Consider the following 19,792-nt stretch of genomic DNA (forward strand, 5'->3'; position numbering starts at 1 on the left):
GAAAGATAGGCAACATGAAGAGCAAAGGTACTAAATATTGCACATAATGATCAGTTCAGGAAGCTTTTCAGACCGTTCAGCTTCACTGGCAGACGAGCCCAGGGTTTGTTTTTTTTAAAAAAAAAAAAACATCAGCATTACTGGTTCCAAAACAGCTGAGAGTGTACACAAACTTTGCCTGTGGCGAGGTTCACCAGCATTTGTCGTTGGACTGACGTTACTTCCCTGCCCTGACCGACTGTCGGTAGATGCAACTCTGCAGGAAACTAAAACGAGGTAACAGTTGATAATGGCCAACTTGCACACATCTCAGGATGTGAAGCTTCATTTTCACAGCAAAGTTTGATGCAAGTTCTATCAATCGAAATATGTGAGACTTAAACTGTCATCTCTGCTAATCTTTCAGCTAATGAATCAAAGAGAGAACATGTACAAATCCAGAATATACAATGCCGAGACGAGCAAAGCCTGGTTTTATATTAGCAAAACATCAATGTCGCGGTGAGAAAAATCACAGTATGGCCTAAATAGCTGCAGAATGAATAAATCTTATTGCCTCACAGCTCTCAAAAGAAAGAATTGAAATTATCTTTTTAAACTTAGGCCATACCTGAGTGTAATGGATTGTACCATCAGAAGAAATGAACACAAGTAAACATAATGAACCTGGAAAGCTAAATAATGGAGAGGTATCTGGATCAACACGAGACTTAATATCGTGCTATAAGCAATAATGTGCGTGAGTTATTGCTTGGAAGCAGCCGTTTATCAGGCCAAAGGGGATATTTGTTCCAGAGGAAATTACATACAGAAAATTACAAAAGCCACACAAAACCATCCTCTATTCCACCAGGTGATAAATTAGCATTCAATTCCAAAACCACAATGAACAAAACGCAGCAGTGTCCCCAAGTGGCTGCGCTCCTCAGAGCACCGTTTTCTGCCGCACTCAGGAGCAGTCAGTGAAGGTGGTCACCATGTTCCCTCTACGCTGGGTCACTGTCCTGCAGTGCTGCTTCCCCGAGCCGTGGAATCTGCTCTCAGTCCTGGAACTGTGCGAGTTAAAGGAGAACATCTTCTCCAAGTCCTCGAACATGTCATCGAAAAGTCCTCCGCCAAAGCCCCCCTGCTGAAACTGCCTCCTCTGCCTGTTCATAGTCTCCCGATGGGCCTGGAAGTGGCTGTCAAAGTGTCTCTTTTGGTGGGCTTGGTTCTGGGAGTGAAAGTGGTGTTGGTGTCGCTGCTGTTGACCAAAATGGTCAAAGTCTTTGAAGATGTCATCGAAGTTGAAGTTGAAGGACTGGAAGTGCTGGTTGAAGTTGTAGTTTCCGCCTCCTTCTCTGTGACCCTCCCCTGGTGAAGGGCCGTGGCCAAACTGGTCATACTCTCGCCTCTTCTTATCGTCTGATAGCGTCTCATATGCTGGTACAGACAAACACATGTTACATCACTCGCCGTGTTGGCTGCTATGACGCTGCCATTCAAAACACTTTTAGTTCAAGTTTGAGCAACACTGATTTACTTATTATCTGTGTATTGTGAAATGAGAGAAAAATGTTTGATTAGCAAATCTTTGAATGTCTGTCCTATTGAACTGAAGCCAACATGAGTTGAAAAGCAGATGAAAAGCAGCTTCTTATTCAAACAGTTGATGTTTCCGGTGCAATTTTCTTTTCAAAGACTCATTAGAGACAAAAGGAGTGTCAGGAAATACATTTAAACACTCAGCTGTCACCACGATACCATACGTCACCTCACAACAGACGTAAAATGAGCTATTGTTAGTGAGGAATGTCTCTTAGGGAAGAAATGAAAGGCATTCCTCCTTAAGATCCACAGCATCACAGGTACACATTATGTAACCTCACTGCAGTCTCAATATTCTTACCCATTCTGTACGTATATTGACACTGAAGGCTACTTCACCAGTAGTTCACATTGCTAGACTTGATGTATACAGATGCTGAACAGACATTATACACAAAGACTCACTTACCCTCCGCTATTTCTCTGAACTTGGCCTCGGCATCTGGGCCCTTGTTTCGGTCAGGATGGTACTTCAGGGCCAGCTTATGGAAGGCCTTCTTGATCTGGCGCTCGGTGGCATCTTTGCTCACCCCCAGAATGTCGTAGTAGTCTCTCTTGGCCAGGATGAACTCCGAGATCAGCAGGATGTTCACCGCTAGCAGCAGCACGGACTGCGCTGTGGCCATGGTTTCTGGTACCTTTGAGGCTGTGAAGAGAGCAGTGTGACAGCTCGGTTGACGACGTTTCGCATACGCCTGAGAAGCTTTCAAAATTCAAAATACGGGTACTAACTAAGCCAGAGTATAGGTGACATGACGTTATTCTGCAGCGTTGTTTTGCTAGCTCGTTTCAACAGAGAGGCGTTAGCCTGGAGAAAATGACAACTCACTGTTTAGCGGAAAGAGGGAGAAACTGAGATCAGCCCCGCTTACAAACAAGCTTTTTAATGATACTCTGCTGTTAGATAAACCACCAACGACAAATAACATCCACACGTATTGAAAAAGACGGATTACCTGGAGAAGGAGGGACACACAGCCCAAAGATACCTCTATCAGCCGCCGACAACTCCAGCTGATGCGAAACGAAAGCTAACAACTGTTGACGAGCGCATTCCTGAGCCGTAACACCACGATTCGCAACGCTATTGGTCCATTTCTTAACACAATGACTCTAATCGCTGTGATTGGTGGAACTGGTGCGCACGTGAAGTATGGGAGACACTCCGGAAAGATGACAAGCGGAGCAAGACTGCATTGCATTCACTTCCGTGTTCGTTCTTTTTTTATGCGTTATTTTGGTATTATCAATTTAGATATAAGACGTAAACATGTTTTCAGTCCGGTAAATGATGTTATTTGGTGTATATGTCAACAATTTTGAATATTTTGGCAAAAAATAGCCGATTAATGGCTAAAGGAGACGTTTGTGTAACCCTTTTTTCCCCTCCACGTAGCTGGGCTTGGTTGGGAACATAGCTGGAATGTGAAGTATCTTGACAATTAAACGGAGGCAACGTCATTTCCGCTATGACGACTCCAACACGGAAGTGGCCGTTTACGAGCTGCTCGGTGTATTCAAAAATGTTCGCCACAAACGTGACTCCGTGAAACGTTTTCATGTCGTTTCACTGCAGATATGCCACGGTACTGCGCTGTGAAAGTTTGCAGGAATCGCGGAGGAACTGCATCCAGAGAAGACAACAAGAGAATTAGCTTCTACCCGTATGTTGTCTGTTTTCTCTCTTGTGTGCCTCTGAGTTGATACGTTTGTTTAGTTTTCTGTTATGCTTCACACCTTTAGTCTAGGATAATAGTTATAGAGGCAGTCAGAAGTTAACACTAACGGTAGTAGTATATGATGTATGTCAGGGTTACCTGCCCTGCCTGTACTGGTGTAAGGGGAGACTGACGCTGTTGCACTGAATCAGAATCATAATCGGCTTTATTGGTCAAGTGTATGTGCATACACAAGAGATTTGACTGGTTTAAACATTGCACTCAACGTACTGGCAGAGAAAAAAAGGTCATACAGCTCAACGAGGCTAAAAAAAAGGCCAAAAAAACACTGAACAATAAGTCGTGCAAACATATAAGATAAATTATGTATACTTTATGACAATGAGTGATGACAATGGAGCCATGATGATGTTAGAAATGCTGCAACACCCAAGTGATGCTGATACCTTGAAGAGTTTAATTTACTTCACGTTTCCGTCAAAGGTTTCCCCTGCAAGACAAACCCAGGCTTCAGAAATGGGTGGACAACATGAAGCGGGAGGAGTGGACCCCGAGTCGGCACCAGTACCTGTGCAGTGAGCATTTCACCGAGGACTGCTTCGATATTCGCTGGGGCATCCGCTACCTAAAGACCACAGCCATCCCGACCATTTTCCCCTCCACCGAGGATGTATGTATCTGTTTTATATTTCTCAACATCCATTACAGCTCCAACATGAAGTCAGGGCTTGCTGCACATCATAAACCTCTGGAACAACAGCATTTTCTGCAAGTGGAAGAGCGCACAAAAAAAAACAAGAAGCTTTTGGTTCATCGTGAGTTTTTGGTGTGCATCAAGCTCATTCTTCATTTTTCATTCTTTTGCGTTGCCTGTGATTGATTGATCAGCACCCATCTGCTCTTGTCCAACACAATTCCTTGTACATTGTTGCAATATTGTGCTTGTACTCTGCTGCCTTTGCATGATCCTGATCAATGAAGACACATTGTCTTTTATCTCAGGATGGTGAGAAAAAAGCGCCCACCATTAAAAGAAGCCCCAAGGTCAAGCCCAGGACTTTAGACATTAGCATTCAGCCCACAGGATTTGACTCTCCTCTCAGCAAGAGGCCTCTCATTTTGAGCAGGACATGTAAAAAGGTGCATTTGAGTCCGACAAACATTGTTGCCGAACACACAGAGGTGATATTTGAACCACCTCTGGTGTCGGACACTAGCGTCTCCTGTCCTTCAAATCTGCCAGAGATACGGACTGCTGCTTGTGAGATACCAGGTGACAGTGGAGTGCCGACAGCATCCTGCCCCGCGCCCTCCCCACACACTGAGCCTCCTTCTGAAGAGCAGGCTAACTCGACCGTGACTGTGTTGTGCTGTGAGACGCTGGACCCTTTTTCCGACGGAGAGGCAAACGTTGATGCAGCTGCGCTCCAAGCAGCACTGGGCCAGGCTTTTAGCTTTGTCCCCACAGAAATGGTCACGGGCGAACCCGCAGGCTGCTTTTTGGAGGAGACAGGACCCAGTGACGGAGAGCTCATCTCCATTTACGAGCACTCGTACTGCAGACCAGACACGGACAAAGATCAACTATGGAGTAAGATCTTGAGTTTGCATGCAAAGATCTTGGAACTGGATCGCAGGGAAGAGAGCACCGTGGCCAAAATCCATGCTCTGGAGAGTGAGATAGCCCTCCTGAAGAGAGATGGTGCTGTTTTTAAAGAGAAACAGAAAGTTTTAGAAGATTATATATCCTCTGTGTTGCTCTGATTCTGCAAGTAATTACAAGCTGTGGACTCCAAATGAGATTTTGGATGTGTGCATGCATTTCAGTCGTCAACATTGAGTCACCTTTGCTGATATGTTGCACATGCCGCCAGACATAAAGCACAGCAGCACAAATTGTGTGTAATTAAACTCTTTTGGTACTCGGTGTTCTGCAACATTGCTCTCATGTTTCCAAATTACAGTTGTGTACCTGTTTTTAGTCACACGGGGGCACTGTTTGACCGTCTTTACAGGAAATGTTCCAAAGCTGATCCAAAGCATTGATTTTCTGAGCTGTTTCTTGGTCCATTATGTAATTTCATGCTACAAACGTGCTTTTTTTTTGTTTCTAAGTGACACCATGAACCAATACCTTGCTATACAACTGGCTGTTTCCTCTTATGCTCTGGAACTGCTTGTGCTTGCAGCTTTAATACACATCAAATCAATTCTTTTTGACCTTGTTCATACAACCCCATTCACATATAATGACTCACCTGGCCTGGAATCACTGGCAATCATGTCCATGGAAACCGAGGTTCATTTGCTGTGCTGTGCTTGATTGCCCGTCTTTCTGCACAAGCTCCTGCCATTGGAAAATAATGTTATTTACAGTAAAGTCAGTGATGGATTTGCTTTGAAGTAGAATAAAGTGTACCGTAAATGTGTTTCCTCAAGCGTGTGTTGCTTTGGGGGCTGCATTTGTGTCCACTATGTCCCTTTTGATTGTTGTAAACCTCACAATGACATGATTGTGAAACAGCAGCAGGATTTATATCCCACTTTTCTACCTTCAGGCTCTGAATTAGTCATCATAGTATTTTGGCCAAGTGAGATACCTAATCCTATTTGAAGCAGCTTTCCAGAATGAAATGCGCCATTGGCTGCCTCTGCAGTCACAGAATCTAGGTAGAATGGATTGTGACCATGTTAAAACATTGTCTTTTTAACCCACACCTGGGATGAAAATAGGAACAAACAGTCTGAGAGACAGCGCTGTTTTCAGGTGAGCACAGCATTATGTCGATGCCTTACATCGAGACTTAATTTGACAGCAAATGCAGTGGTCTTTAATTGTGTTCCCACACAGCTGGTGTGGGTGTGTGCGTGAGAGAGGTGGGGGAGAAGCTAAATTGGTTTAGATATAAATTACAAATAGGATTGATTGCACATATGAAAGGATTTGTAAAGTGCAATTTCAAATGACTCCAGGGTGGTGCATTACATGAAAAGGTAACAAGGCGGCACATTTCCCTCCCTGGTGGAGAATAACACAGGGCTCAGTTTGACCAGCAACGACTGAAAGAATAGATTCTCAATAATGAAGTGCAATCCTGTTGCTCTGCGACAAACAAAACGTCATCACAGTGCATTAAGGACTTAATGCGCTGTCAGGTCCCTTAGCAAGGACTGAGTACAATAGTGCATTATTAACAAAGCCATGCACAGCTCGGGAAACAACTGGCCATCAAGAAGAGAAGACTGAGGAAAGAAATAACAAAGTAACAGGAATGTAAACAGGCAAGATAAGAAAATGCAAAACATTATATGGCCTGAAAGCCTCATGTTAAAAGTCCATTCCACAAAAAAGAGAAAAGGCTATCACTTTATTTCCTCCAGCGCTGAATGAAAAACTAATGTACTCTGTGCATTTATGATTATGCATACACATTAAGCACTATGCACAGCTGCAAAAACATATTGGGTATCTGTTTTTCTTTAATGCAAGATGGATTTTTTTTATTGTTGTCAGAACACTGAAACTTGGACGGCAATCGACTCACGAAACACTGTAAAATGCCACAGAAATTCATTCTTGCTGACACTCAACCAGTGGGAGTTATTTATTTTTTAATCATGAAAGAGTTGATACAACAAATTTCAGTCCTCTTTGGACATTTAAAGAGCATTCACACACTAACAACAACATAAACAACTAACAGATGTCAACACGGGATCAATGATGGATGTCTGGTTTTCTTGGTGTCTCCTAATACCAATTTGATCAGGCCTGGGCTTGCATCTGGATTGTCTTGTCCTTTGATATGAAACATCTGTACCTGCTTTTTTTTTTTTTTTTTAGCTATAGTAGAGATATATCCATGGGTTGGTGCAGCTGTTGAGGCTGGCCAGCAGCATGATGATGGCGAACACTGGACCTGTGGGAGAACAAGAGCAATGTATATATAAAAAGTGATTAAAATAAGCTTTGAAAAATGTCTTATTCATTACCTGTGGGCCTCCACCACATTAAATGTGATGCTGCAGGTATCTTTGGCCCTCAAAGAACGGACATTTCTGAAACATCAGACAAACCTTGAGTAGGCGCGCTGCTCGGGCTCCATGCAGACCATAACTGGACAACAAAGAATGGGCTCCAGCACAGGGTGTATGTCATTATAATCACAAACGTCATCTTCACAGTCTTCAGCAAAGCGTTGGACACCCCCTTCATGCCCGCGCGCCCTGCCTGCAGCGCCTTTCTCTTCATGTTGAAGTAGATTGTTGTGCATATTCTCATTTGGCAATAGAGCAAAATAACGGCAGGCAGGGCATACACTGACAGAGTAATCCAGCTGATGTAGATCCGGCTCCCCCACGGTTCAATAAACGTCGCCCAGCAGTCGAACTGGTTCTCGTCCACCTCCTGGAGCGAGAAGATGAAGAGCTGAGGCGAGCTGAAGGCGAGGGAGATCAGCCACGCTGCGCTTATGGAGAGATACCTCCTAAATGAACCCTTTAAGAAGGAAACCATCGGCTTACAAACCGCATGGTACCGATCTACGGTCATAGCCACGATCATGTACGTGGAGGCAAACATTCCAACCACCTGCAGGTACTTTACGGACCGGCAAAGGAAGTCTGTTCCTCTGAACCTGTGCGTAATTTCAATGAGGAACTGCGGCAGGACTTGGAAAAACGCAACCACCAGATCCGCCAAGCCCAGATGCAGGAGGAACAGCTGGGTCCTCGTGTGTTTTTTTCGCTTCTTCCAAAGTGTGCCCAGTAAAACGAGATTAGCACATGTTGCGAGCACGAAAACCAAACCCAAAATCGCGGCTCTGACGTGCGCAAAATGTTCATGCGCGCCTCCATCCTCACGCGGTGCCCTTTCAGAGCTGTTGCTGCTGGAATCCATTTGAGCGTGAATTCCAGAGGTTTCCTGTGTGTCCCGTGACTTCAGGGATTAATTAACAGTGGTGTACATGATCTGGAGCGGGAGTATTGCGGCGTTGACGCAGAGACATCTAGACAATTTTCCTCCTTTGCGCGCGTTTTGCAAGTGACTGTGGTGACTGTGAGGAGGGAAAGTCATGCAGTTAAGGGGTTTGGGGCGGGGGGGGGGGGGGGGTTAGTGTGTACTCAGAGGTGAAGGTTAATGTCAGGCTCGTGAGATACACTCATAAAGATAAAATAAAACACGAATAATAAAAAAGAAGCTTTATTCAACTTTATTTTAAATCCAAATGCATTTCACCCCCTGAGCTATAATTGATCATCATTATTAATTTCTAAGTCATCAATGTGTTCTCTGTGGCTCTTAAACAAGCACTAACATCTGTATTCGTTACTCTTAAGGATTTAAAACAACACTTTACATGTGGACATGGGTAACTGTCTTTTGCCTTGTTTTAAGGACGAAAATGTATAAACCAGACTATGAATGATATATGAACGAAGCCCTCTGTAAAAACCTTCAGAATATACAATATACATCGGAATAAAACAATGTGGACATGTCTGAATTGAAACAAACCCCTAAATGTGAATTTGGGACGTTTTCTTTCAAGAAGACATGGAAGCAAATTAGTCCAAAATCTAAAAATTGATGAGTATGTTCACATGTAGTTTCTCCTCTTAAAATAAAAACGAAAAAGTTAAAAATTAATAAATCAAGAAATTAATTAAAAGTGCAGCTACAGAACAGTATACAGATGCTCAGGTCAATTACAAATTTCTTTATCAGACCACAATGAGCCCATGTTCTGCAAGTATTCTGGTGTTAAATTTAGCAGTGTAATATAATGTTAAAAATGTCCTGGAACTATCTGTGTGAATGATCAGCATCTCTGCAGCTGATCCCGATGTAATAACATGTAATTCTATTTTCGCATCTTATCTGTGAAAAAAACAAAACATTGCACAACCCTTCACTGATATGATTAGGGACAGGCTTGATAGCTTTGGTGGGATAAATGTTAGCATTTCTGAAAATATGGATATGTTCAAACTTCACATTTCGGTGCCTCCACCTTTCAAACTTTATGCAGCCAGTTTATAAAAGGTTTTCTTTTAAAAGCTGCCCTGGAGTCACAAAGGTCATGATACTTTAGTTTTCATAGGGTTGCTGTCTAAATTGGGCATGCACAGTAGCATAATGGAGAGACCTGTCACATAATGAGAAGGGAGCAGTTGCCAGTAGAGGACAAGGACATACATTACGATCAGTGTTGGAGCAGTGATAACAAAAGAGAACTCTTTTCTACCACCTGACCCACGACAAACGAGAGATAATAGATGCTTTCAAGGTCATGGCACGGTATTCCACAGTGAAAGGTTGCATGGGAAGGAAGCAGAAAAAGATGACAGTGTTTTAGCGTTGTCACTCATCCAGCCTCCATCACACCCTCTTGTTTTTTGCATATTGTACCTGAAAAACCTGCAATCGTTTTGGGGTGTTCCAAAGCAATAATAAACCAAATAGTATTCTGATGTCCTATTTGTGTTTTCCATTGTTCTGTGCCTGTATGATAATAGAAAAAAACATAATAATATACCACAATGGCCCTAGTAATTTGTTGCACAGTTGGCCTCAGTGCCACATTTTTTTCTGTTCACCTCACTCTGACCTGAGTATAACCAGTCTCCTTCCTACTCATTAGCGATTGTCACTACCCTACCGTGACACAGTGATATAAATGCACAAGCCTTTCAAAAGATATATGGGCACGTCAAGCCACCACTGTCTCTCTCAAAAGAAGTGATACTCAAGTGAACTGCAAGGTGTTTCAGTCCTCACCCTATGAATGAGATCCTTTTGAAAGGGCACATACATGTCTATTAACCTTTAGCAGGCCAGCCACCTGCTTGGCTCTGTCAGATTTGAAACAGATTATTATCATTACCGATGGACACAGTGGTCTTCAAGCATTGTCACATAGCATGCCAGGCTATGGCTCTCCAAGTGCTGAAAGACCATGAAAGCTAGATGATTGCTGGTTTTGATTCGGTTGCACAATGGAATCCAGCTTGTCCTTTTATGCTACACAAGAAAAGTCATTTCTATGGTGAGGTGTGAAGGAGGAGTTGTGGAGTTCTCCGAGGCTGAAGTTTGACAGTGTTAAACCACCAATGGCAAAACACAGGCGTGGTGGTACCGGATTAAAAGTTGCTCTCCATGGTGCTGAACTGTACAACTGCTGCTCACTTTGGTGCTGACTGGGTTAACTCACCCCAAAGTGACGCTACAATAAGATTATCAAACTTCATTATCAATGCATTCAAATGTTATACTGCACATACTGTGTTGTGGGTTCCCCATATTTGTATTTAAGTCTTGCTTTTCGCAATTAAAAGATTTATTCTTTTTATTCAGATGTTTTGTCGCCATCTAGTGGTTTAAATAAAACACTACACAGTACCAAAAATCCGGGGTATACGTCACTTCCTCTCTTCTTCCTGTTTATTTATTCTGACCAGCGCCCGTTTATGTATTGTACCAGCACCACAGTGAATGAAATATTTTGGCAGCCTATCGAACAGTCCTTGTTTCGTATGGTAAGAACATGGCAATTTGCTCATTTTGTGACTTAGTTAAATTCGGCAAACTAACACGATACTGTCTATCCATTAGTCAACGTCTGGATAATGTAATCGGCCAGCTGTCTAGCTAGCGTCAGCGTGTCTCAGCTAGCGTTTAAACATCACGGTCATGAAGTGTCTGTTAATTTAGCAAAAGGGTTTAAGCATATTATCCAATACAAACAGCAACGTTGTTTCGAATGCGTTTTAATTAGCCTCAACGTTACACCTAGCTTAGCAAGCTAACGGTTAATGTTTCGGCAGTGTAATGTCAGTTGGCTCAAAGATCCATCGCTCTTCGGAGCAAAGTCTTGCTTTCAATAACATCGGCCAGCCACTTCTCTCTGAACCTTGTCCTCCCGGGTGTGTGCACCAGTCTGCCGGACTCCACGACGAAGAGTACCTCCACGGGCAGAGTTTGTGGTTTGACTTTAGATATGTCCATGGTGAAGTAGACGCTAGCTGTTCCCTGAATTGGCTCTCGAGGGCTCGGGCTGCTAAAGCGGGCCCGGTAGTGGTAGAAGGTATGATGCTCCTCCTCAGTTGAGCAGAGAAAGTCCACGCTGTGAAGCCAGGACCGCTGCATCTCCCAGGTTTGAATATACTCCCCAATCTGCTTTTTCCCCACTTCGACTGTAAAGTCTTTGCTAGCAACCCAGTGAATATTCCTCCTCTCACCGTCAGGAGGCTGGTCCACCTGCTTCATCGTGCCGGAGTGGCGGTGTCTCTCCAGCAGAGCTTTCACAAGATGAGCCAACTCTGTTGGCGAATGTCGGTCCTCTTCCATCTTTCCTTTGTAACAAATGAACAGCACACAGCGTTTGGGAACAGGAGGGTTTAGCTTGTTGTTTGTTGTAAAAGCTGTTGTCCGCAACTGTTTTTGTTGCTCTAATAGTTTCCATGGCTACCAGAATGGATGGGGTGTCAAATGGAGCCCTCTGTTGGCCCACTTTTCCTTTGCACTGTAATATGTTTTCCCCTCTGATAAAATGTTTTTCAAATAGTCTCTTGAGATAAATTTTGTCCCATTTTTTTTTCAGGGAGCTTTGGAACAAGCAGCACATTTCCAAAATGCAGTTTCGACTAAAACCAATGTAGCCGATGGCAGGTAGTCTGCCAGAATGCTGCATTTTACGCAGACGTCAAGCGTCATCCTTTTCACTGATTAACTTCTAAGTTCTCCCCTGCTGTTCCGATCGAGCCAGTAAACGCATGTCGCGAATCAGGACGACACTCGACAGCGTCACCAAGGCAGTAGGCAGCACAGATCTCATCTCCAAGTTCTCCCGCTTCAAGCCTGGCAGCGCCATGGTGGACAGCACCCATGCGGAAAAAGCCCTGGCCAAAGCCGAGACCTTAGCCTCTGCCAACTCAGCTACTGCCTCGCCACCAGAAACCACCATGAAAGATGAAGAGGAAGAAGGTGAGAGGAACGCAGCAGAGGAGGAGTCAGACAAGCAGTGCCAACAAGTTGCAGAAAAGCCCTTCGTCGCCGCGAAGAAGCCCACACCCAGTTTGGCCTCTGCAGCAAATGTGTCTGCGTCGAGCTCTTCCTCAGCTGTGGCGAAACAAACTATGCAGCTGTTTCACCCAGCAGGTCTGTCCACCAACATGGATGAGACGTATAAAACTCTGGCTCAACACATCAACAGTTACTTTGGCACCAGCACACAAGTGGAAAATGGCAACGACAGGCCCCCACAGCAGCACAGAGGAGGAGATGATCCTGTTTCTGAGCCCGTTCTGAGCGCTGGTTCTCAGACAGCTGTGGACCACATTCCTATTTTGTCACCAGTGGCAGAGGCTAAAAATATTGATGCACCCACTACCTCTCCTCCATCTCCATCAGTAAAACTCAGCCCTCCAGAAGGGGCGCTGTCTTCGGACATGCCTGCAGCTGAAAGCACACCTCAGTCCATCCCTGCGCTTGCTAGCTCTCCTAAAAAAGGCTTCACCCACTATCTTTCCTACCCTCGGCCCAGCGTTCAGGCGTTCGTCGGCAGCTACATCGCACCCCTGGTCCCCAAATTCAGAGGCGATTCCAAAAGCATTTCAGCAGAGAAAGACAAGTCTCCAGCGGTCGCTGCGGAAGAGCCCACTGTGGACAAGGCAGCGGAGAAGACAGAGAGTGAAGAAGAGAGAGCTAAGCAACAGCTGTTAGCTCAGAGAGAGAAGGTAAGGTTAAAAATTAGAAGAAATGAATGTGAACTATTTCTTTTTAATCTGTGTCAACTGAACTTTAAGCTAACTTGCACAATATTCTTCTGGATGTTTTGTTCACCGTGTGTGTTTGTCGTGCAGATAATAGCCAGAGTGAGTGTCCATAACAGGACCAGAGCCCTGGTGAAAGGCCTTCAGAGAGTCACTGATGTCAAGCTCCTCACCAGTCGAGTGGAAGAGCTCAGCTATCACCTCCTGGAGTTCCCCGAGACGCAAGGTGTAGCTGTCAAGGTTGGTATGCATCACTCTCAGATTTTTTTTTTCCCGTATGCTTCAGCTCAGTTTAATGTCAGATGTGTTGCACGGTCATCAAATGCTTTTGTCAGGTTTTGGAAGTTTTAGCTGTCACTATGCTTGTGACCTTTCAGGAGAGCGTGCTGCCCTGCCTGCTGCGTTTGCGTCAGGCCAGAGACCTCCCTCTTCAGGCTGCTGTGAGAGAAGCCCTGGCCCTGGTTGGCTACACCGATCCCGTCAAAGGCAGAGGAATTCGGGTTCTGGCCATCGATGGAGGAGGAACAAGGTAAAGCGAAACAGACCCAAGACCTGTTGAAAAGAACGGGACCAGACCCAGAACTGAATTGACCATATGAAATGTAGATCCCAAACTTGGGTTCGGGTAACAGTCATCATTGCAGGCTGAGTGTACAAGACCACGTCTCCGTGTTTAGAGCTGTGGGTCAAACACAATCAAACACAAAGTTGTGACTTTGTTACAGGGGACTGCTGGCTCTGCAGACTCTCCACAAACTGCAGAACCTGACTGGCAAACGAATCCACCAGCTGTTCGACTACATCTGTGGAGTCAGCACAGGTATATTTTCATCACTGTTTGAATTCATGTGAATTCATGTACATAAACTCCCGATACCGCCCGTTGCTCGCCAGAACATCACACTTGTTCCTCTCTATTATAGGCGCCATTTTGGCCTTCATGCTGGGAATTTTCCAGATCCCCTTAGAGGAGTGTGAGGAGATGTACAGGAAGCTGGGAGCGGATGTCTTCAAACAGAATGTGATCGTTGGAACTGTTAAAATGGGCTGGAGCCATGCTTTCTATGACAGCGAAATATGGGAAAACATCCTGAAGTGAGTCTGCAGGACTCTTCATCCCTGCCTTTTGTCTTCCACCCTTGTATTCTTGATTTCAAAGACTCTGAAGTATTCTAATGTGTCTGCATCTCTAATCTATTTCTGTAAATTCATTAGGGAACGGATGGGCGAGGGCCATATGATCGAGAGCGCCAGGGACCCACACTGTCCTAAAGTAAGTCACATGTCTTTTCAGCTCCACACTGTTTGGATAAACACTTTCAAATATTTGTGCACAGGTTCATTTTATGTGAGGATCAGCAGAGCCACACATACTGCTTTTACAAGTTCCTGTCTAAATATGCTTTTTGGATGTCCACCAGGTGTCAGCAGTGAGTGCCATTGTGAACAGGGGTTTACCCCTGAAGGCCTACGTTTTTAGGAACTACAGACTCATGCCTGGAGTGAGATCCCACTACCTTGGAGACTGCAAACACAAAATGTGGCAGGCTATCAGGGCCTCGTCTGCCGCCCCGGGCTACTTCCAGGAATTTGTCCTGGGAAAAGACCTCCATCAGGTATGATATGGAACTAGGAGAACTGGGAGGTGTCTTTGCTAAGTTTGAAAAAGGAGGTTAATGATTGCACATCCTGCAGAATGGATGAAGAGCTGTGTGACTTAGAAGGTGTGCAAAAACAGTGTTAAGTGGCATCAGTTTAATTTTCAGGCTTACAGCATCTGAATTAGGTGTCGTTTTGTCCAAAAATGCGGCATCCTGATCAATAATGCTCTGACATTGTCCTTTGAGGTGATTTTTCTTCATATTTGCATCAGCATCAATCAACAGTGGTGCAAAAAAAAAAGTCTCTCTGAGAGCCGCAGTTTAATGTGAGAGGGTCATTTGCTTGAAATCTTACCAATCAATACACCTTCCACTGTGGTGCTGCGTTTCTGAGCGGCAAGGACAGAAGCAGTGGGAAGTGCACTGCACTCCCTATTTGTGTGTGTCTCTGTGTGTGTGCGCACATCAAGGGTATGTGTCGAGATTTGCTTCACTTTTTCAAACCCATAACCTTGAAGGCAATCCCCTAATTGGTTCATCCTCTCTTCTGGCTGTCAAGAGTCTGAGAGAGAGAGAGAGAGAGAGAGAGAGAGAAAGTGAAGAGAATGAGATGGAGGTAGAGAGAGGGAGTCCTTGGACCCGGTCTGTGCCCCCTGAACATCAAAGGCCTCGTCCTCTTATGACTTAGCTTGCGTTCCTGCAGCGAAATGGAAAGCTTCAGAGAATATTAACAAGGGCTCCGGTGTGTCAGGCTGTCACTGTCTAAAAGCATGTTTGAGGTGGCTCAAAATGGAAAAGAAAACAGGTTCAAGAATGACAGATTATGAGGTCATTGAATAAAAATCAGGCTGTTAAGTCATCTGATAATTGACTGCAGTGTTTGTAGCATTACTTTCTACTATGCCTAATGTTTTATACCACGAGGGCCCGTATCACAGTGCGCCTTTAATGTGTTATTTTATGAAGTTTGATTATTAGGCCAGATATCTTTAGATGGGCTTTATGGGCAGCAATTATGCTCAAGGCTTAGCTTAATTTCAATAACCTACTTAGGCAAAATTAGCCATGTCGCTGCTTTTAACAAGTGTTTCTCTTCCCCTGCCATTTCCTAATGCAAGAGTCCTTTTAGACAGCCCTTAACAACGTTTAAGTCAATAACAGATACTCATCTCCAATCCCACTCTGCTCCTTTACTCACCCAAGCTTTGATTCTCTGAAATTAGAAGGAAAGCAAATGGCCAGCTAGTTCTTTGCTCGAGCCCACGCTTTTTCCAGCTACTAATTAAGCAAATCAGACAAATGAAACTGCAGTCTGTTGCTCCTGAAAAACTATTTGCTAGTATTTCTACTAATGTATGAACAAGACAGAATTTCCACTTGTGTCCAAGTATCCGTTTGCTTCCCATGGGCTCTGGGATGACAGCAGGGATGGAAAGATGGAGAGTGAATGAATTGTGTGTCTGTGTGTGTTGTTCTCCACATTCCTCTTGGAGCTGCACAGTGTTTCATCGACAGTTTGAGCTGCCGTTGCCACCCCCCGGTCTCACTCCTACTCTAGTTTTCACCACTAGCAGCGGTATTTCTCAGGAGAATTCTGCCGTTGAAGAGCACCTGAAATACATATATGCACACACATACATAAACACGATGCGCTTCCAGATATTTCTCCCTGAGCTGTAGTTCTTTGTTAGAGCAATACCCAGCCAGGTGCCTGCACGAAGATGCTGCATATTAGCAGCATTTTGTTGTGATTGGATGCAGGATGGATGCTATTCAGTTGAGTGAGACCTCAGGGTGAGAGGTTGGAGGTCAGAGTTGAGCAGCAGCTGTGTAATTAACCTGCTGCCTCAAGAGTGTGAACTGTAGTATGCTCTTTCAATAGCTTACACCTGAGGGTAAACAGCTGTATAATTAGGCTAAGAGTGTTATGCTTTAGGCAGTATTGTCCCGTAATGATACCAGGTTAGTGGAGTGGACTGGTTGTTTTTCTGCATTGGTTGTTGTTGGCTATCATTTTCTAATGCCACACATTGTTTGCTTTATCCCAATAGAAAGAGAGAATTCAGGCTTCCTGGGTTCTTTTCTGCCGCCCACCTCCTTTTAGAGGCATGGAAATGACCTTTACCCCGACTCTGCTGGGGAGGATCAGACCTCTTGTGGGCCACACTCTCCATCTCTATCAATCCAAGCCAAAATTGCTTCAGTGGCTGGACAGGGTCCAAAACTGGACTTGGGGAAGGGCTGAGAAAGAGTGTTTTGCGCTAAATCGATCCAGGCATCCATTCAGCTCGATTGTCCTCTTTCTGTCATTGTTGGCAGTCATTTAGATCTGCAACTCTTTCATGAATCCAGTAACATCATTTAATGCAAAAGCAAGCGCATCGTTTGTGTAACTAAATGAAGTCGGTCAAGCTTGGAATACTTAAATACAAAATGCTGTATCAGTCAAGCTAAATTCATGTCTTGCAGACTCTTTCTGGAGCCAAATTCCAGGCCAGATGACATCAAATCAGACTTATTTTAGCTGCTGATAGCTGCGAAAAAGACAGCTTTTCCTACTTGTTTACTTCTGAATAAACAGGCCTGTTTGCCAGCGCAGCACATCTCCAGCCAGGGAGCTTCTTTTCTCCGGCCTCAAGCTGTGTAGCTCTGAGACAGCTTGTTCACTTCACCTCATTTGTCCCCTACAGGCTGTCAAAGCAAATATATTAAAACTATTCCATACATACAGTGTGTCTCTTGCATTAGTCTTGGCTAGGAAGCATATTTGGCTGATGAAGCGCTGAAGGTGACTCTGCTGTTTTGTGGCTGGTGTTTTTATTTTCTGTCCTACCTCAGTTGAACTTCTTCCACACAAACATGCCCATTGCAGATCATTTAAATTTGATATGACCTTCTTGTTGTATAGGTGCAGTATTGGTATGAAGCAGTCACACTTTCACACACGTCACTGACTTGGTGCCTTACAGTTGGATTACATTGGAGTAATTGTCTTCTTTCATTTTATTGGTACTTCTCCTTCCCTTTGTCATTTCTCCTCCCATCTGTCTCCTCCTTTAGGATGGAGGACTCCTCATCAACAACCCCACAGCGTTGGCCATCCATGAGTGTAAGTGTCTGTGGCCTAACACACCACTGCAGTGTGTGCTGTCTCTGGGCACCGGACGGTATGAGACGGCAGGCAATAACAGCACGACCTACACGAGCCTCAAGGCCAAGCTCACCAACGTCATCAGCAGTGCCACAGACACAGAGGGTAAGACCACACAGAAAGTTGTTTAGGTGTTTGCCGTCCCACACAGTCATTTATAAATCACATAGTAGAGGCATGCGGTCGCAGCAAGTGTTCAGTGCAGTGTCTTGAAATAGAAACCAAAAGAGTGCCTGGCTTTGATAGCTAATAGCCACCCTTATTTTAGAGGTGCACGCCATGCTGGACGCTCTCCTGCCCCCCGACACCTACTTCCGCTTCAACCCCTACATGACGGAGGACATCCCGCTGAACGAGAGCCGCGTCGAGAGGCTGAACTTCCTCAAGAGCGAGGGGGAGCGCTACCTGGAGCGCAACGAGGCCAAGCTGAGGAAGGCGGCCAGCGTGCTGGGCCAGGAGAAGAGCGTCATCCAGAGACTGGCCGAGTGGGCCAAGCTCAAGGGCGACATGTACGAGGGCCTCCCCTTCATCTCCAAGCTGTAGCCGTTGGCCATGAGAGAAAGTTTTTAAGGTAAGAAGACACCAAGTGTAAAAGCACCCAAGAGCTGATGGATTAACGGTTGAAAAGGGAATAAACTGGACACATTTTTAAGCATCTCCTGGGGCAATTTGGAGTGGGGAACCAAATGACTGGTTCACATGGTTTGATTATTATCTTCTTAACACTAAAAGGACTGTTTGACAAATGTATAACCATGGTTATTTATTCAGAAAGACAACACAGTAAATAATAGTGTGGAATTACAAATGTGATGTAATTTGTACTTTATGGGACAGATGTGTCGATAATGGAGACAGAAAAATCTTTCGCTTGATCAGAGAAAGGAAACAAATGTGCACACAAGTTCATAAAGATATGAATGACAAGATGGCGAAAAGTGTTGGTCAACCGCACAAAGACAGTGATGTGGCACTGACGCAGGGCCATGTCATAGAGAACTAATGGTAATATGATTACTGTAGTTATTTTGTAAAGAAATGAGACTGATGCTCATTTGCATTTTCACTAACTTGAAAACATTAAAAAGCAATTAATGTGAATTCACCGTGAAACGTGACTGCCTATTTCTAAGACTGTACAGAAGAAAGACCTCATGCACTTTGTAAAATGTCTCTCTTAACCATGAAAATGTAAACAGTATTTGAAGTAACAATGAATTCTTTGGGTGCTCTTGCTAGAATTTAAGAATATGACAAAAAAAAAAAATAGAGCTGATTCTTGATTTCGCTGTCCTGTGTCGGCACATACAGCCACTTGTTTTCCTTGATGTGCAAAGCGTGTCCTCCATCGTGGCCCAAGATGCCTTTAACCTCACTCAAGCCTGAATTCCTCCTTGCTGACGCACGTTTTCTGATTTCGCAGCACTTTTAAAATTTCCCCTCATCCCTCCCGTCTTTGCTGCTTGGTGGAATGCGAAAATACAAAACAAAACTGTCATGGAAAAATAAAACTTGCTCTTTCAAAACCTCGATTTAAATCCTGTTCTCTTTTGACCTCTGTATCTTTTCTTTAAAATTCTCCTCATGAACTGAAACACCATATGTTTGATTTGTATCATGTTTATCTGCCTTCACACCCTGCTGCCACGCACACATCACAGAGAGCCTAACAATAGCGTTGTCACAAAGGAATGCTGTGTGTCTTCCTATGATGAATTGTTTCTTTTTTCCACAATAGCACACACGTTGATTTTCTGCTCTGATTGTTCAGATCCCATTGAAGATCTGCTGAAATTCCTCAGCGTCATTCCTCCCAGTCAGACTGTCGTTACCCCAATCACCGTGACTAATACGCCACGAGGAGGCATACCTACAAGCCTCCGCAACAATGACAGATGTCAGAAAGAAATAGAATAATGTGTCAAGTATTTCACTTGACTGGTGCCTCTCTCCCGGTTTCAAACTGTCAAAGTCGTAACGGGCTTCGCTGATGGATTGAT

The 19,792-nt window shown here is 44.4% G+C and overlaps 5 protein-coding genes across 5 annotated transcripts; 2 read left to right on the forward strand and 3 right to left on the reverse strand.

Moving 5' to 3' along the window:
- Nucleotides 1-125: 125 nt before the first annotated feature.
- LOC139350496 (dnaJ homolog subfamily B member 9-like) lies at nt 126-2,608 on the reverse strand. Its single transcript, XM_070991951.1, has 3 exons — nt 2,544-2,608; nt 1,997-2,233; nt 126-1,422 (listed from the first exon to the last, which is right to left on the reverse strand). The coding sequence occupies exons 2-3, from the start codon at nt 2,211-2,213 to the stop codon at nt 950-952; spliced, it is 690 nt and encodes a 229-aa protein (XP_070848052.1). The 5' UTR covers nt 2,214-2,233; nt 2,544-2,608; the 3' UTR covers nt 126-949.
- Nucleotides 2,609-2,743: 135 nt separating this feature from the next.
- Nucleotides 2,744-5,695, forward strand: LOC139350494 (THAP domain-containing protein 5-like). The gene is made up of 3 exons (XM_070991949.1): nt 2,744-3,251; nt 3,750-3,936; nt 4,269-5,695. The coding sequence occupies exons 1-3, from the start codon at nt 3,166-3,168 to the stop codon at nt 5,028-5,030; spliced, it is 1,035 nt and encodes a 344-aa protein (XP_070848050.1). The 5' UTR covers nt 2,744-3,165; the 3' UTR covers nt 5,031-5,695.
- Nucleotides 5,696-7,099: 1,404 nt separating this feature from the next.
- avpr2l (arginine vasopressin receptor 2, like) lies at nt 7,100-8,166 on the reverse strand. Its single transcript, XM_070992613.1, has 2 exons — nt 7,344-8,166; nt 7,100-7,186 (listed from the first exon to the last, which is right to left on the reverse strand). The coding sequence occupies exons 1-2, from the start codon at nt 8,164-8,166 to the stop codon at nt 7,107-7,109; spliced, it is 903 nt and encodes a 300-aa protein (XP_070848714.1). The 3' UTR covers nt 7,100-7,106.
- Nucleotides 8,167-10,698: 2,532 nt separating this feature from the next.
- On the forward strand, nt 10,699-19,326 carry pnpla8 (patatin-like phospholipase domain containing 8). Its single transcript, XM_070991975.1, has 10 exons — nt 10,699-10,805; nt 11,870-13,004; nt 13,131-13,280; nt 13,418-13,569; nt 13,766-13,860; nt 13,964-14,135; nt 14,256-14,313; nt 14,462-14,656; nt 17,702-17,897; nt 18,061-19,326. The coding sequence occupies exons 2-10, from the start codon at nt 12,042-12,044 to the stop codon at nt 18,333-18,335; spliced, it is 2,256 nt and encodes a 751-aa protein (XP_070848076.1). The 5' UTR covers nt 10,699-10,805; nt 11,870-12,041; the 3' UTR covers nt 18,336-19,326.
- Nucleotides 11,110-11,616, reverse strand: akap14 (A-kinase anchoring protein 14). The gene has a single exon (XM_070992615.1). It carries the CDS (start codon nt 11,614-11,616, stop codon nt 11,110-11,112), a length of 507 nt encoding a protein of 168 aa, XP_070848716.1.
- Nucleotides 19,327-19,792: the final 466 nt, after the last annotated feature.

The sequence above is a fragment of the Chaetodon trifascialis genome, chromosome 22 (assembly GCF_039877785.1).
Source record: "Chaetodon trifascialis isolate fChaTrf1 chromosome 22, fChaTrf1.hap1, whole genome shotgun sequence".
Lineage (NCBI taxonomy): Eukaryota > Metazoa > Chordata > Actinopteri > Chaetodontiformes > Chaetodontidae > Chaetodon > Chaetodon trifascialis.

Excerpts from the sequence above, each read along its gene's own strand:
- LOC139350496 (XM_070991951.1), bottom strand. The coding sequence starts at position 2,213 with ATGGCCACAGCGCAGTCCGTGCTGCTGCTAGCGGTGAACATCCTGCTG. Across the intron at positions 1,423-1,996 it reads GTTCAGAGAAATAGCGGAGG|CATATGAGACGCTATCAGAC; the intron begins GTAAGTGAGTCT and ends TGTCTGTACCAG.
- LOC139350494 (XM_070991949.1), top strand. The coding sequence starts at position 3,166 with ATGCCACGGTACTGCGCTGTGAAAGTTTGCAGGAATCGCGGAGGAACT. Across the intron at positions 3,252-3,749 it reads AAGAGAATTAGCTTCTACCC|GTTTCCCCTGCAAGACAAAC; the intron begins GTATGTTGTCTG and ends TTTCCGTCAAAG. Across the intron at positions 3,937-4,268 it reads TTTTCCCCTCCACCGAGGAT|GATGGTGAGAAAAAAGCGCC; the intron begins GTATGTATCTGT and ends CTTTTATCTCAG.
- avpr2l (XM_070992613.1), bottom strand. The coding sequence starts at position 8,166 with ATGGATTCCAGCAGCAACAGCTCTGAAAGGGCACCGCGTGAGGATGGA. Across the intron at positions 7,187-7,343 it reads GAGCAGCGCGCCTACTCAAG|GTCCAGTGTTCGCCATCATC; the intron begins GTTTGTCTGATG and ends GTTCTCCCACAG.
- akap14 (XM_070992615.1), bottom strand. The coding sequence starts at position 11,616 with ATGGAAGAGGACCGACATTCGCCAACAGAGTTGGCTCATCTTGTGAAA.
- pnpla8 (XM_070991975.1), top strand. The coding sequence starts at position 12,042 with ATGTCGCGAATCAGGACGACACTCGACAGCGTCACCAAGGCAGTAGGC. Across the intron at positions 13,281-13,417 it reads CGCAAGGTGTAGCTGTCAAG|GAGAGCGTGCTGCCCTGCCT; the intron begins GTTGGTATGCAT and ends GTGACCTTTCAG. Across the intron at positions 14,314-14,461 it reads GGGACCCACACTGTCCTAAA|GTGTCAGCAGTGAGTGCCAT; the intron begins GTAAGTCACATG and ends GATGTCCACCAG.